The sequence below is a fragment of the Chiloscyllium punctatum genome, chromosome 38 (genome assembly GCF_047496795.1).
Source record: "Chiloscyllium punctatum isolate Juve2018m chromosome 38, sChiPun1.3, whole genome shotgun sequence".
NCBI classification, from domain to species: domain Eukaryota; kingdom Metazoa; phylum Chordata; class Chondrichthyes; order Orectolobiformes; family Hemiscylliidae; genus Chiloscyllium; species Chiloscyllium punctatum.
Genome location: NC_092776.1, coordinates 54322435 through 54335092, shown reverse-complemented (window position 1 = coordinate 54335092; position 12658 = coordinate 54322435). Strand labels below are relative to the sequence as shown.

Below are 12658 nucleotides of genomic sequence, written 5' to 3'. Positions count from 1 at the left end.
CAGACTAACCCCATTTCCCTGCACTTGGCCCATATCCTTCTAAACCTTACTTAACCATGTATTTGTCCAAGTGCCTTTTAAATGTGGTTAATGTACCTGCCTCAACCACTTCCACTGGCAGCTCATGCCATATGCATACCATCCTTTTTGTAAAAAAGTTGCCCCTCAGGTTCCCTTTTATTCTTTGCCCTCTACTCCTTGATTCCCTAACCCTGTGAAAAAGACTGAGCAGATTCATTCTATCCATGCCTGTCTTGATCTTATATCAAGGGGCTACAAGACTGAAAAAGAAAGTGATGTAGAAGCCAAAAAAGGAAAAATAAAAGGGACAGAATAACATGCCAAGTAAAAGAAAGGAACAAACAAGCACGACACTCCATTTCAATGAAAGGAGAAGATCTTCAACAAGAATTGGAAGGCAAACATTCCATTATGGATTGGGCAGCGAGTTACGTCCTCACTGATTAACAGCAATTGAAGAACCAAATGCAGTCTTACATCATGGATCATGAAATAAATGTTACAGAGAAGAGGTCTCTGAAACTCCGACTGGGCATAAGATAGGAGGGCTTCAGAGAATAAATATGTCTGGTTTTGAAGACATAGAGAAGATCCTGAGAAGATCTGGAATACACGTAAAGACGAACTCAAGGTATGAATCAACATCCAGCTTCAAAGAGTCTAACTATGTCATACAGCCAAGTGTGCCACGTGTCTATTGATAACTTTGTTGCAGCAAAGGTTCTAAGTATGATTTCTCCAAACTAGAACTTTCAGAGGGGCTCAATGAATGATCAATTACCTCTTTATAGATTAAAGCCTTTAGAAAAGATCTTCTGGGCAAGAAAACAGGGCCATCGCATTGATGCCTTGCTAGAAGCCAGCATAAAGCTATAGAGTCAGGGCAACAAGGATCACATGCTCAGACATCACCATTGCTACTGTCAGCGAAAGGAACCAAACCGGCAAGATCTATCCTCGGTGCGGTTTGTCACACTTGACCTCAGCCAGGGCCACTGGGGCTTGCAAATGCAGAACATCTTGTTTTGTGAACTAACCCACAGTCCAGAACAAGACCCAGGTCACCAACAAGACAGTGCATTACCATGACCCTTACAGGAAGAATAGCCATAAAACCCTGCACAGATGTAAACAACCAACAAGCCAAACCCTAACCAGGAGGATGTCACCCTCACAGAGCATGCCGACAGTGTAAGCAGTTCTCACTCCGTTCAACATCGTACATCGCCAAAAGGCAGGTTAGGACACCCAGAAAGTCAAAACTGCTGGAGGAGCTATTGCTCTGTAAGAGATGTACCTCAACAAATGGCATTCCACACTGTGGCCTTCAAAAGGCAGTCTCACAGCATATAACAGAATACTAACTCCATGTAGTGCCACAGACACACTGCTGTGCTAATTTGCAAGCACACGTTGGCTTCCTCAAACTTCCTACCTGGTTGATATTGCCAATGATCCAACAGTGATAGGGCTACCAGTGTACACAGATCTCAGTGTTGTCACAGTTCATGAGATTAAACCTACACTCACCGCGGTGGGATGCACCAACTATGACATAACTAAAATCAGCCAGTGATCTCAAGACAGATTACGTATGCTCCTCCAACTTTTATAAAGATCACTACTGCTGTAATGATACAGGTTACAAAGAGAGTGGATCCAACAGGTATGAATAATTACATAAATAATGTGACCCTGCTTTGTAAGTTCACAATACACCGACATCTGCAAGTTCCCCTTTAAGCCAATCACGATCCCGACTTGGGAATCTATCACCCTTCCTTCACCGTCATTGGGTCAAAATCCTGGAAATCCCTCCCTAAAGGGCATTGTGGGTCAACCCACAGCAACTGGACTGCAGCGGTTCAAGAAGGCAGCTCAGCACCACCACCACCTCAAGGGCCAATCAATGCTGGCCCAACCCGTGATGCCCAGTTCCCACGAGTTAATAAAAAGATGCACCCAGACAGCTTTGACTTGATCAACAATTTTAGGGATCATGCAATACCCCATCTGAAAGATGGAGCAACCCCATTCATCAATCTTCCAAGCATGTGCTTACAGGAAGTGGGAATCCTATCCCCAGCATGACTCATACTTGGTGGTTTTTAACACTTATTGTGCTAAGTATCGGGGAGGAGTCTGAGCAGACCTCCCTCAGGACTTTGCTGATCCAGTGCTGACTTCGAGGATTTAGAATCCCTACAGTGTGGAAACAGGCCCTTCAGCTCAACAAGTCCACACTGACCCTCTGAAGAGTAACCCACCCAGATCCATTTCTCTACCCTCTTACTCTACATTTACCCCTGACTAATGCACCTCGCCTGCGCATTCTTGAAGAGTGTGGGCAATTGAGCATGGCCAATTCACCTGACCTGCACATCTTTTGACTGTGGGAGGAAACCAGAGCACCCGGAGGAAACCCAGTGCTGCCATCTCTACAAACAGGCATGAGGCCAAACCTGCTGCTGTAGCATTGTCTCATGATACTGTGTACATCAAAAACCAACCATTAACCAATTTAATTCGGAGCAACGTGTTCTGAATGTTTTACCGGCAACACCTTTCCCTCCCTGGCACTGTCAGCCATTTTCTCTTACAAGCAGCTTGCTACCCAAGTGTGTTTGTTCATTTGATCATCCACTGTATGTTATTCAGAATCTCTCTCCATGGCTCATGTGATCTGCTGGATTGGGAATGTTTGCATATGGCTGTTGGCTTGTACTAGTGATGGAAGTCACAGGTCATTTTTAACAAAGGCTCCAGTTACTTGAGCTTGAGATTACCTGGATTACAAAAAGATACAACTGCAGGAATTTTCAGCGACGCTTTACGTATGTGGACTGATTTTGAATCTGAGGAATGAATGGCTGGGTTTTCTGTTTAATTCTTTGTTGGGAGTCCAAGGCAAAGCTGGTCATGTGTTGTGAGAGGTTGTGGTGAATCACTATTTTGACGCTCTGAGAGGCATCCTGGCCAATATTACTGCCTGCCACACCGACTTGCAAAGGAGCCAGGCAGGTCGGTGTGGAATCAAAGTCATGCAGCTCCGATAGAGGTGTGGGGCTATTTGAAGCAAAGGTTCAGAATTTTTAAAATGAGGCATTGCCAGGCCAGGAGCACACCATGTGAAACACAGTGAGGGCTGTGGTAAGATCAGAAGACATGGAAAAATGGATCAAGAGTCAAAGACGATCACTATTCCTGCTTCCGTGTTGCTAGAGCTGTGCAGCGGGTGACGGGGGACTTGCTCAGTGAGCTGCAGGTTGGAGAGGGGTAAGTGTGGAAACGGGGAGCACCCCTGTTTTCAAAAGCCGACCTTTGCCCCATCCGTCCAATAGGCTGCTGAGCACGGTCCGGGTTGGCGAGAGACTCGTCACTGACATTTCCTGCAAATGATGCGCGTGACCTTCAAGTGGTTTTCTAACCCGCGTCCTTCACCTCCTGTGTTTCAGAGAGGGGAAACAGCCCTACATATGGCTGCTAGGGCAGGCCAAGCAGACGTGGTCCGTCAGCTCGTTCAGAATGGAGCTCAGGTGGAGGCCAAAGCTAAGGTAAAGAAAACCAGATCGCACCGCACTTTCGAAACAACCTAGTTCGGCAAGACTGGCAAAGAGCCTTTGATCTTCTGGTCACAGTGGGGTTATAACTAGTTCAGGGAAGAGAGGACAGACCCAAGAGATTTTGCTGTCTCAGCCTGTCATCTCAACTGTTTAATGAAGTTTATCTTATGGCTTGTGGGAAGATATCACCACATGTTGCCTCCCATGTGCCAGGGTCCCCGATGTCTCTGATCGAGTCTACAAGATTCTGCAGGAGGAGGGTGAGCAGCCAGAAGTCATGGTGCACATTGGCACCAGTGACATAGCCAGGAAAAGGGATGAGGATGTGAAAAGTGATTTCAGGGAGATAGGTTGGAAGCTGGAAAGCAGGGTGAGCAGAGTAGCAATCTCGGGATTATGACCGGATCCATGTGCTCATGAGACGAGGAGCAGGGAGCAAGTGCAGATAAACACAAGGCTACAGAGCTGGTGCAGGAGGGAGGGCCTCAGATACAGAGATCATTGGGGTACCTTTTGGGGAAGGTGGGACCTGTATATGAAGGATGGAATGCACTTAAACTGGAGGGGCACCAATATCCTGGGCAGGAGAGTTGCGATAGCACTTCAGGGGGTTTAAACTAGTTTGGCATTGCGATAGGAACCAGAGCTACAGATCAGAGGAGAGGATAGTCGTTGAACGGGCAGAAATAGAATTCAGAGAGTCTGTCAGGAAGGATACACAGTTGATAGGGCAAAGAGATGGATTAAAGTGTATCTGTTTAAATGCAAGAAGCGTCAGGAATAAGAGTGATGAACTTAGAGCACGGATTAATACTTGAAACTACGATGTTGTGACCGTAAAGGAGACATGGACTTCACAGGGGCAGGAATGGTTGCTGGATGTTCCAGAGATTAGATCTTTTATAACAACAGGAAGGGGGCGAAAAGAGGAGGGGGAATAGCATCGTTAATTAGAGAGTGCATCACAGCTGCAGAAAGGAGGGTGTTGAAGAGGTTTTATCTACGGAGTCAGGATGGGTGGAAGTCAGTAACAGGAAAGGAGCGGTCATTTTATTGGGTGATTTCTATGACCCCGCCCCCAATAGCAGCAGAGGGATGGCAGAACAGATTGGACAGCAGATTTTTAAAAGGTGCAGATGTAACAGAGTTGTTATTGGTGACTTCAACTTCCCAATATTGATTGGAACCTTCTTAGTGCAGATGGTCTGGATAGAGCCAATTTTGACAAATCAATTGTGTCTCCCTGACACAAGATATAGATAGGTCGAGTAGGGGGAGGCCATATTGGACTTGGTGCGAGGCAACAAGCCAGGCCAGATGTCGGATCTCTTGGTGGGAGAGCATTTCGGTGACAGTGACCATAACTGCCTCACCTTTACCATAGCCAAGAAATGGGATAGGAACAGACAGTATGGGAAGGTATGTAATGGGGGAAAGGAAATTATACTGCTATTAGACAGAAGCTGCAGAGTATAAATTGGGAACAATTGTTCTACAGGAAATGCACAACAGAAATGTGGAGGCTATTTAAGGAGCACTTGTGAGTGTTAGATAACTTTGTCTGAGACAAGCAGGGAATGGGAAGGTGAAGGAGCCTTGGATGACAAGAGAAGAGGAGCTTGATATCAACAGGAAGAAGGAAACTTACTTAAAGTTCGGGAAGCAAGGACCTGGCACAGCCTTAGAGGATTACAGTGTAGCTAGTAAAGAACTCAGGAGAGCTAAGCGGGATTACAAAAAAGCCTCGCTGGGAGGGATTAGGGAAAGCTCAAAGGTGTTCTAGACATACGTGAGCAATAAGAGAATGATCGGAGAGAGGGTAGGGCTGTCAGGGATAGTGGGAGGAACTTGTGTCTGGAGTCTGAAGAGGTAAGGGAGGCCCCAAAATGAGTTTTTTGCTTCAGTATTCACTCGAGAGAGAGGGACCTTGTTGATAGTGAGAACACTGTGGACCAGGTTAATAGGCTTGAACAGATTGATATTAAAGAAGTGGATGTGCTGGAAATTCTGGGAAGCATCAAGATAGATAAGTCCCCAGGGCTGGGCCAGATATATCCAAGGTTACTACGGGAAGTGAGGAATGAGATTGCTGCACCTCTGGCGATGATCTTTGCATCCTCACTCTACAGGGGAGTAGTACCAGATGATTGGAGGGAGGCAAATGTTCCTCTGTTCAAGAAAGGGAATAGGGAAATCCCTGGGAATTATAGACCAGTCAGTCTTACATCTGTGGTAAACAAGGTACTGGAAAGGATTCTGAGAGATAGGCTTTATGATTGTTTGGAAAAACATAGTTTGACTAAAGATAGTCAGCATGGCTTTGTGAGGGGCAGATCATGCCTCACAAGTCTTATTGAGTTCTTTGAGGATATGACGAGACAAGTTGATGAAAATCGAGCAGTGGATGTGATGTATATGGATTTCAATAAGGCATTTGATGAAGGTTCCCCACAGTAGGCTCATTCAGAAAGTTGGGAGATATGGGATACAGGGAAATTTGGCTGTCTGGATACAGAATTGGCTGGCCAAAAGAAGATAGTGAGTGGTAGTGGATGGAAAGTATTCCACCTGGAGGTCGGTGACCAGTGGTGTCCTGCAGGGATCTGTTCTTGGGCCTCTGCTCTTTGTAGTTTTTATAAATGACTTGGATGAAGAAGTGGAAGGGTGGGTTAGTAAGTTTGCCAATGACACAAAGGTCAATGATGATGTAGATAGTATCGAGGGCTGTTGCAGGCTACAACAAGACATTGACAGGATGCAGAGCTGGGCTGTGAAGAGGCAGATGGAGTTCAACCTGGATAAATGTGAAGTGATTCATTTTGGAAGGTCAAGTTTGCATGCTGAATACAGGGTTAAAGACAGGATTCTTGGCAGTGTGGAGGAACAGAAGGATCTTGGGGTCCATGTAAGGAGATCCACAAAGTTGCCACTCAAGTTGATAGGGTTGTTAAGAAGGTGTATGGTGTTTTGGCTTTCATTAACAGGGGGATTGAGTTTAAGAGCTGCAAGGTTTTGCTGCAGCTCGAGAAAACCTTGGTTAGATCACACTTGGAATATTGTGTCCGGTTCTGGTAGCCTCATTGTAGGAAGGATGAAGATGCTTTAGAGAGGGTGCAGAGGAGATTTACCAGGATGCTGCCTGGATTGGAGGGCTTGTCTTATGAAGAGAGGTTGAGTGAGCTGAGGCCTTTCATACTGGAGAGAAAAAGGAAGAGAAGTGATTTGATAGAGGTGTGCAAGGTAATGAGAGGCATAGATAGAGTAGATAACCAGAGGCTATTCCCCAGGGCAGAAATGGCTGTCACAAGGGGTCATAATTTTAAGGTGATTGGAGGAAGGTCTCGGGGAGATGTCAGAGGTAGGTTCTTTAGACAGAGAGTGGTGGGTGTGTGGAATGTAGTGCCAGCGGTGATAGTAGAGTCAGAGACATTAGGGACATTTAAGCAACTGCTGGACAAGCACATAGACGGCAATAAATTGAGAGGTGTGTTGGTTGGGTTGATCTTAGATTAAGATAAACACTCAGCACAACATTATGGGCCAAATGGTCTGTACGTGCTGTATTGTTCAATGTTCTGTCATTGTGCCAGGATGGTCTGAATCCTATCCAAAAGGCACAATGGCCTTTTAGATATAAAGACTCTGCGTTAATTTGGAGACTGATTTGACATAGCTGTCGCTGAAATTGCTTCACCGGTGACAGCACTAATTAAGTGCCAATCTCATACCTCCTGACAGAGGCCAGTTGACGAGTGTCGATCCAGTATTGAAATAAAACTGTAAATGTTAGGCTGGACCTGCCAACAACAGGGCTGTTTAACCTGATAGGAGAAAGTGAGGACTGCAGATGCTGGAGATCAGAGCTTAAAAATGTGTTGCTGGAAAAGCGCAGCAGGTCAGGCAGCATCAAAGGAACAAGAGAATCGACGTTTCGGGCATAAGCCCTTCCTGAAGAAGGGCTTATGCCCGAAACGTCGATTCTCCTGTTCCTTTGATGCTGCCTGACCTGCTGCGCTTTTCCAGCAACACATTTTTAAGCTCTGTTTAACCTAACATCCAAATTTGGGAAGATTGCTATGTAACATGCAGTTTATAAATGTTCCAGAGAACACAGATATCACTGGCAACAGTCAAAACCAGGTTTGTTATCAACAAGACTGCATACGTTCAAAGATCAAAAATCAAATGAGACCAGGTACTAGTCCAACAGGTTTATTTGAAATTGCAAGCTTTCAGAGCGCTGCTCCTTCTTCAGGTGTGGAATGATAGAGAGGTACAAGACACATTATTTATAAGCCAAAAGTGTAAGGTGCATTAGTCAAAGGGAAATGGGTCAGGGTTGATTACTCTTCGGAGGGTCGGTGTGGACTTGGGCCAAATGGCCTGTTTCCACACTGTAGAGAATCTAATCTAATCAAAAAGTTAACAAGTTTAAAACTAGCTGCCCTTGTTGAATTCTTTAATCAGTTAGGATGTAGAAGTTCAAAGATGACAGGAATGGAGGCACCTCTGGAGCAGTTTTGCCAATGACACAAATATTTTTGTGGGAATTTAGCAGATAGAAAGGAAATTTGTGATTTTGAGAGCAAAAGGATCAGGTGAGCTGATTAATCTTGAGGGATGTTTATAGACAGAAGTGGCAGGAAACAGGAACTTTGTGCGAACTTATTTAGTCCTCATTTAGATAGGCTCAGTGCAGAAGTAAAACTCTACTCACTCACCTTCTCCTGTGCTTGGCACGGTGGCCCAGGTGATAGCCCTGCTGCCTCACAGTGCCAGGGACCCCTGTTCAATTTCACCCTCGGGCGACTGTCTGTGTGGAGTTTGCACATTCTCCCCGTGTCTGCGTGGGTTTCCTCCCACTGTCCAAAGATACACAGGTTAGGTAGATTGACCATGGGAAAATGCAGGGTTACAGAGGTGGGGTGGGTCTGGGTGCGATGATCTGGGTAGGCTCGGTATAGATTTGAAGGGCCGAACGGCACGTGATTCAAATAGCCCAATCCTTACCTCAGCCAGGCCAATCTTCTGTTCGGTGACCGTGCCTGGTTTAAGTTTGCTTCTCGCAATTGGGCTGGGTGTTGAGTCACGTTCCTGCTTTCTTTGCCCTCTGCAGGATGACCAGACTCCGTTGCATATTGCATCCCGCCTGGGCAAGGCTGACATTGTGCAGCAGTTGCTGCAGCACGGCGCCTCTCCAGATGCAGCGACCACCTCTGGATACACCCCGCTGCACATCTCAGCCAGGGAAGGTCACGAAGACGTGGCTTCGGTTCTCCTGGAACAGGGCGCTTCGCTGTCTGTTAACACCAAGGTATCACCACTGAACCTTTACAGGGAGTAGGGGGGAATAGGGTGAGGGGGAGCTATCCACTTTGACCTCAGTTGGGGAAATTGCACCGAGTGTGCCTGGGGATATGATCCTTCTCTGCACCTTCTCTCTGGCTGTAACACTGTATTCTGCATTCTGTTCTATTTTCCAGACATACTTGTGTACGAGGTAAAAACAATAACTGCAGATGCTGGAAAGCAAATACTGGGTTAGTGGTGCTGGAAGAGCTTTTGCCCGAAACGTCAATTTCGCTGCTCGTTGGATGCTGCCTGAACTGCTGTGCTCTTCCAGCACCACTAATCCAGTATATACTTATGTAAGGCCTGATAACATACAAAACAATACTTTTCACTGTATCTCGGTTCATGTTACAATAATAAGTCAAATGTTTAGCTTAGGGCTTCAAGGTTCCGCTAAAAGTTAAGTCCCGAAACCACAAACGTCAAACTTCCAGTGATCAAACAGCACAATTGAGCAGAGTGTTTTTGGATTGTTCTTGTATGCCTTGATGTATTTATGGGTGTAACTTGGCACGGTTTTATTCATGCAGCTTGCAATGCATTTGTCGCCAAAGATTCTTGGTATATTTTGATCAGGACCCATGAGCAACTTGATTTAAAATCACCTTTAAAAGATGCCTCATCAGTGGACGCTGAATCAATGAAATCTTTTTTTGTCCCCAACATAAAGAGGTGAAATAAGGGACCCCATCCTAAAAGCGAACAATTGGGGGATTCTCACAGTTTTGAGCTGGGGCTGTGGCCACTTTTGAAGTGGGGGCCTGATGTAGGTAAAAGGCAGCAGAAAACAGCAACCACAGTGAGTTTGGCTTTGACTTGTTTCATTTGGAATCCCACGATCCTTTGCGCTGGTTTGGCTGACAGCTCGAATTTGCTGATGTTATCACAGTAGAAAATGGGAACTTAACCCCTTGGTCACTCAACCAATCCTTACACACTTCACAGCTTAAATAAAAAGATTAACTGCATTGTTGAGTTAGTCTAATTTTAAAATTAACTTGTGGGACATTAACGATGCTGGCTGACCATTATTTATTGCCCATCCCTTGTTGCCCTTGAGGAGGCGTTCTTGAGCTGTCTTCTTGCCCTTTCTATAGATACTTGTAAAAATGTTTTCTCCGTTAATGATACCCATGGTTCTGGTAGGTATCTCTAACTCACATCCTCCGAAAGGTTGTGGATGCTGCAGTCAGTTAAGGGACCACACTGGAATGGTCAGTGGTACAAGGAAAAGGGAATTCTGGGAGGTCAGTGGAGTTGAGCAGCACTATAGCAGTGATCTAATTGACGAATGGGAACAGGCTGAAATGGCCGAATCACCTCAGTCTGTTCCTACATTTACAAGTTCATTACAAGAACTGCAAAATGTTGAGTCATCTGTCGACCCGTAAGGACCTTAATAACAGGAGCAGGAATGTGCTCCGACAAGCCTGCTGTGCCATTTGGTGCAATTGTTGTTGATTCTCCAGCATGGAGCCTGTTGATATGGGTATACTGATGGATCCCTGTGCACTGCCTCATTACAGAAAGGATTCACCCCACTCCACGTGGCTGCCAAATACGGGAAAATGGAGGTGGCCAACCTTTTGCTTCAGAAGTCTGCATCTCCCAATGCTTCCGGAAAGGTAATAATCGGTGCAGTTCTTCTTTAAAAATTCTGTTTTTAGTGACACGTCGGGGTGTGCCTCACTGACAGCATTCCCTCTGAATTGAAGGGCTTGTATTCAGGTTCCACTGTCGACACCAGGCTGACACTGCAGAACAATACAGAGGGATCTTTGTACTGTTGGAGGTGTCTCTTTTCAGAGGAGGCATTAAATCAGAAACCTGGCCGATCTCTCAGAGAAATGCAAAAGGTGCCTGGCACTAGTTGGACACTGATGTCCTAGAAAATAGTCATTCCTCAAACAGCACCAGGAGAAGTGGTCACTATCACTCACTATTTATGGGAGCTTGCTGTGCGCATATTGGGCCTGCCTAGTTTCCTATTTCACAACAGTGACTACACCTCAAAAAGGCTGCTTAGCACTGTGAGTACTCTGGTGTTTGGAAAGGCACGATATCAATGCAAATCTTCCTTTCTCCTTTAGCAGTGTGTGAGTGCATCTCCTGGTATGAAGCTAAACACAGGCAAGAAAGGTCAACCTTTTGTCAAATTAATCTCAAGAACTGCTACAACTGAGCTCAGCACCCTGGAATCAGCTGATGCTCCCCTTCCTCTCCCCCCTTTCCAAGTCGACCCTTCCCAGTTAAATATCTGAAATAATTCCACAAAGGCCAGTGCCTTTCTGTACACATACGTTGTATGTGACACTGACCCAAATAGATCATAGCCAGCTACCAGAGTGAGCAGAACCCCTGGCACTCCTGTTTATTCTTTTTTTCCTTTTTTTTCTGTTTTTCTTTTCCTTTTTTAAACCCCAATCGCCTAACTGCGGTCGTGCTTATTTTTTTCCCCAGCACCCATGGCGTGTGTGTGTGCAGGTGTGAGACACAGTGAAAGACACAAGGTGTACGAATCTTTATTCAATTTCCACCACCAGGAAGAAAGGAAACACCCGAGTGTCCAGTGACAAGCACTGCCCTTCACATCACATCACTGTGTGATCAAACAGTGAAGGGGAGGGCAGGGATTAAATCAAAATAGAGTTGGAGGGGGAAATAATGCACTCCACTCCCTGCGGCGCCCACCTCTCCCTAAACGACTCCAGGGTGTTGGTGGACACCGCGTGCTCCTTCTCCAAGGACACCCGGGCTCTAACGTAACCCCGGAAGAGGGGCAGGCAGTTGGCCCTAACGACCCCCTCCACGGCCCGCTGCCTGGACCAGTTGATGGCCAGTTTGGCCAGGCCCAGGAGCAGACCCACGAAGAGGTCTTCGGACCTGCCCTCCCTCCCCCGTACTGGGTGCTTGAAGATCAGGAGCGTGGGACTGAAGTGCAACCAAAAGCAGAGGCACTCCTGTTTATATCTGTCAGCAGGACTTCCTGATTGGACCAAATTAACCCCGACTCAGGGAACTCATATTCTATGAGGTCCACCTGACTGACCTCATTCCAATTATTACAATATCCAGTCAGTCGTAATTGTCGAGCCATATTGAAGCCAAAATATTTTGTGCATATGTCCTTTGGAATCTCTGATTCAAATGAACTTGGGTCAGAAATATATCAATCATTCTTCCCTAATAGAGCTGTGTCAGGAGCCAATTGAATGATGTGTGTGGGGAGGGAACATTCATTCAGCCCAATCATGTCTGAGTACCATGAACCAAGAACTCAGATTGTACAAGGTGCCCCTTTTATAATGTTGAGTCCATTTTATTGGCTTCATCAACTCAGTAGCTCACCTGACAGCAAATGTTACAGTGACGCCGACTGAACCAAGAGATTGGAGCAGTCAGTTTCACTTAAGACCTGCCTGAAGCAGTCCAAAGTCATCACTACTTTCTGTCTTTCCCCAGCACTGGACAACAGCGTAAACAACTTACCGCCATCTGAAGCCCTGCTTGCAGAGTTCAAACTGTCACCCCAAACTCTGCTGGCAAGTCGCAAAATGTGTGAATGTCCTGATCTACCATATCCCAGCTCCTTGTCTTCAAAAACAAATTTCTCATCCTTGTGTTCAAGTGTCTCTGTGTCTTAGTCCAGCCCTGTCTCTGTTCTCTCCTCCAGGCCCCTCTCAAATCTCTGCATTCCTTCACCATCTGACCCTGTGTGCCTT

At 46.0% G+C, this 12658-nt stretch overlaps 1 protein-coding gene across 25 annotated transcripts in view; it reads left to right on the top strand.

Moving 5' to 3' along the window:
• ank3b (ankyrin 3b) overlaps positions 1–12658 on the top strand; it is a 716427-nt gene that overhangs the window by 536789 nt on the left and 166980 nt on the right. For all 25 annotated transcript variants that reach the window (XM_072557889.1, XM_072557888.1, XM_072557893.1 and 22 more), the window contains 3 exons: positions 3477–3575; positions 8701–8898; positions 10463–10561. In XM_072557889.1, the coding sequence (XP_072413990.1) occupies positions 3477–3575; positions 8701–8898; positions 10463–10561 (396 nt within the window). The remainder of the gene's footprint in view (positions 1–3476; positions 3576–8700; positions 8899–10462; positions 10562–12658) is intronic.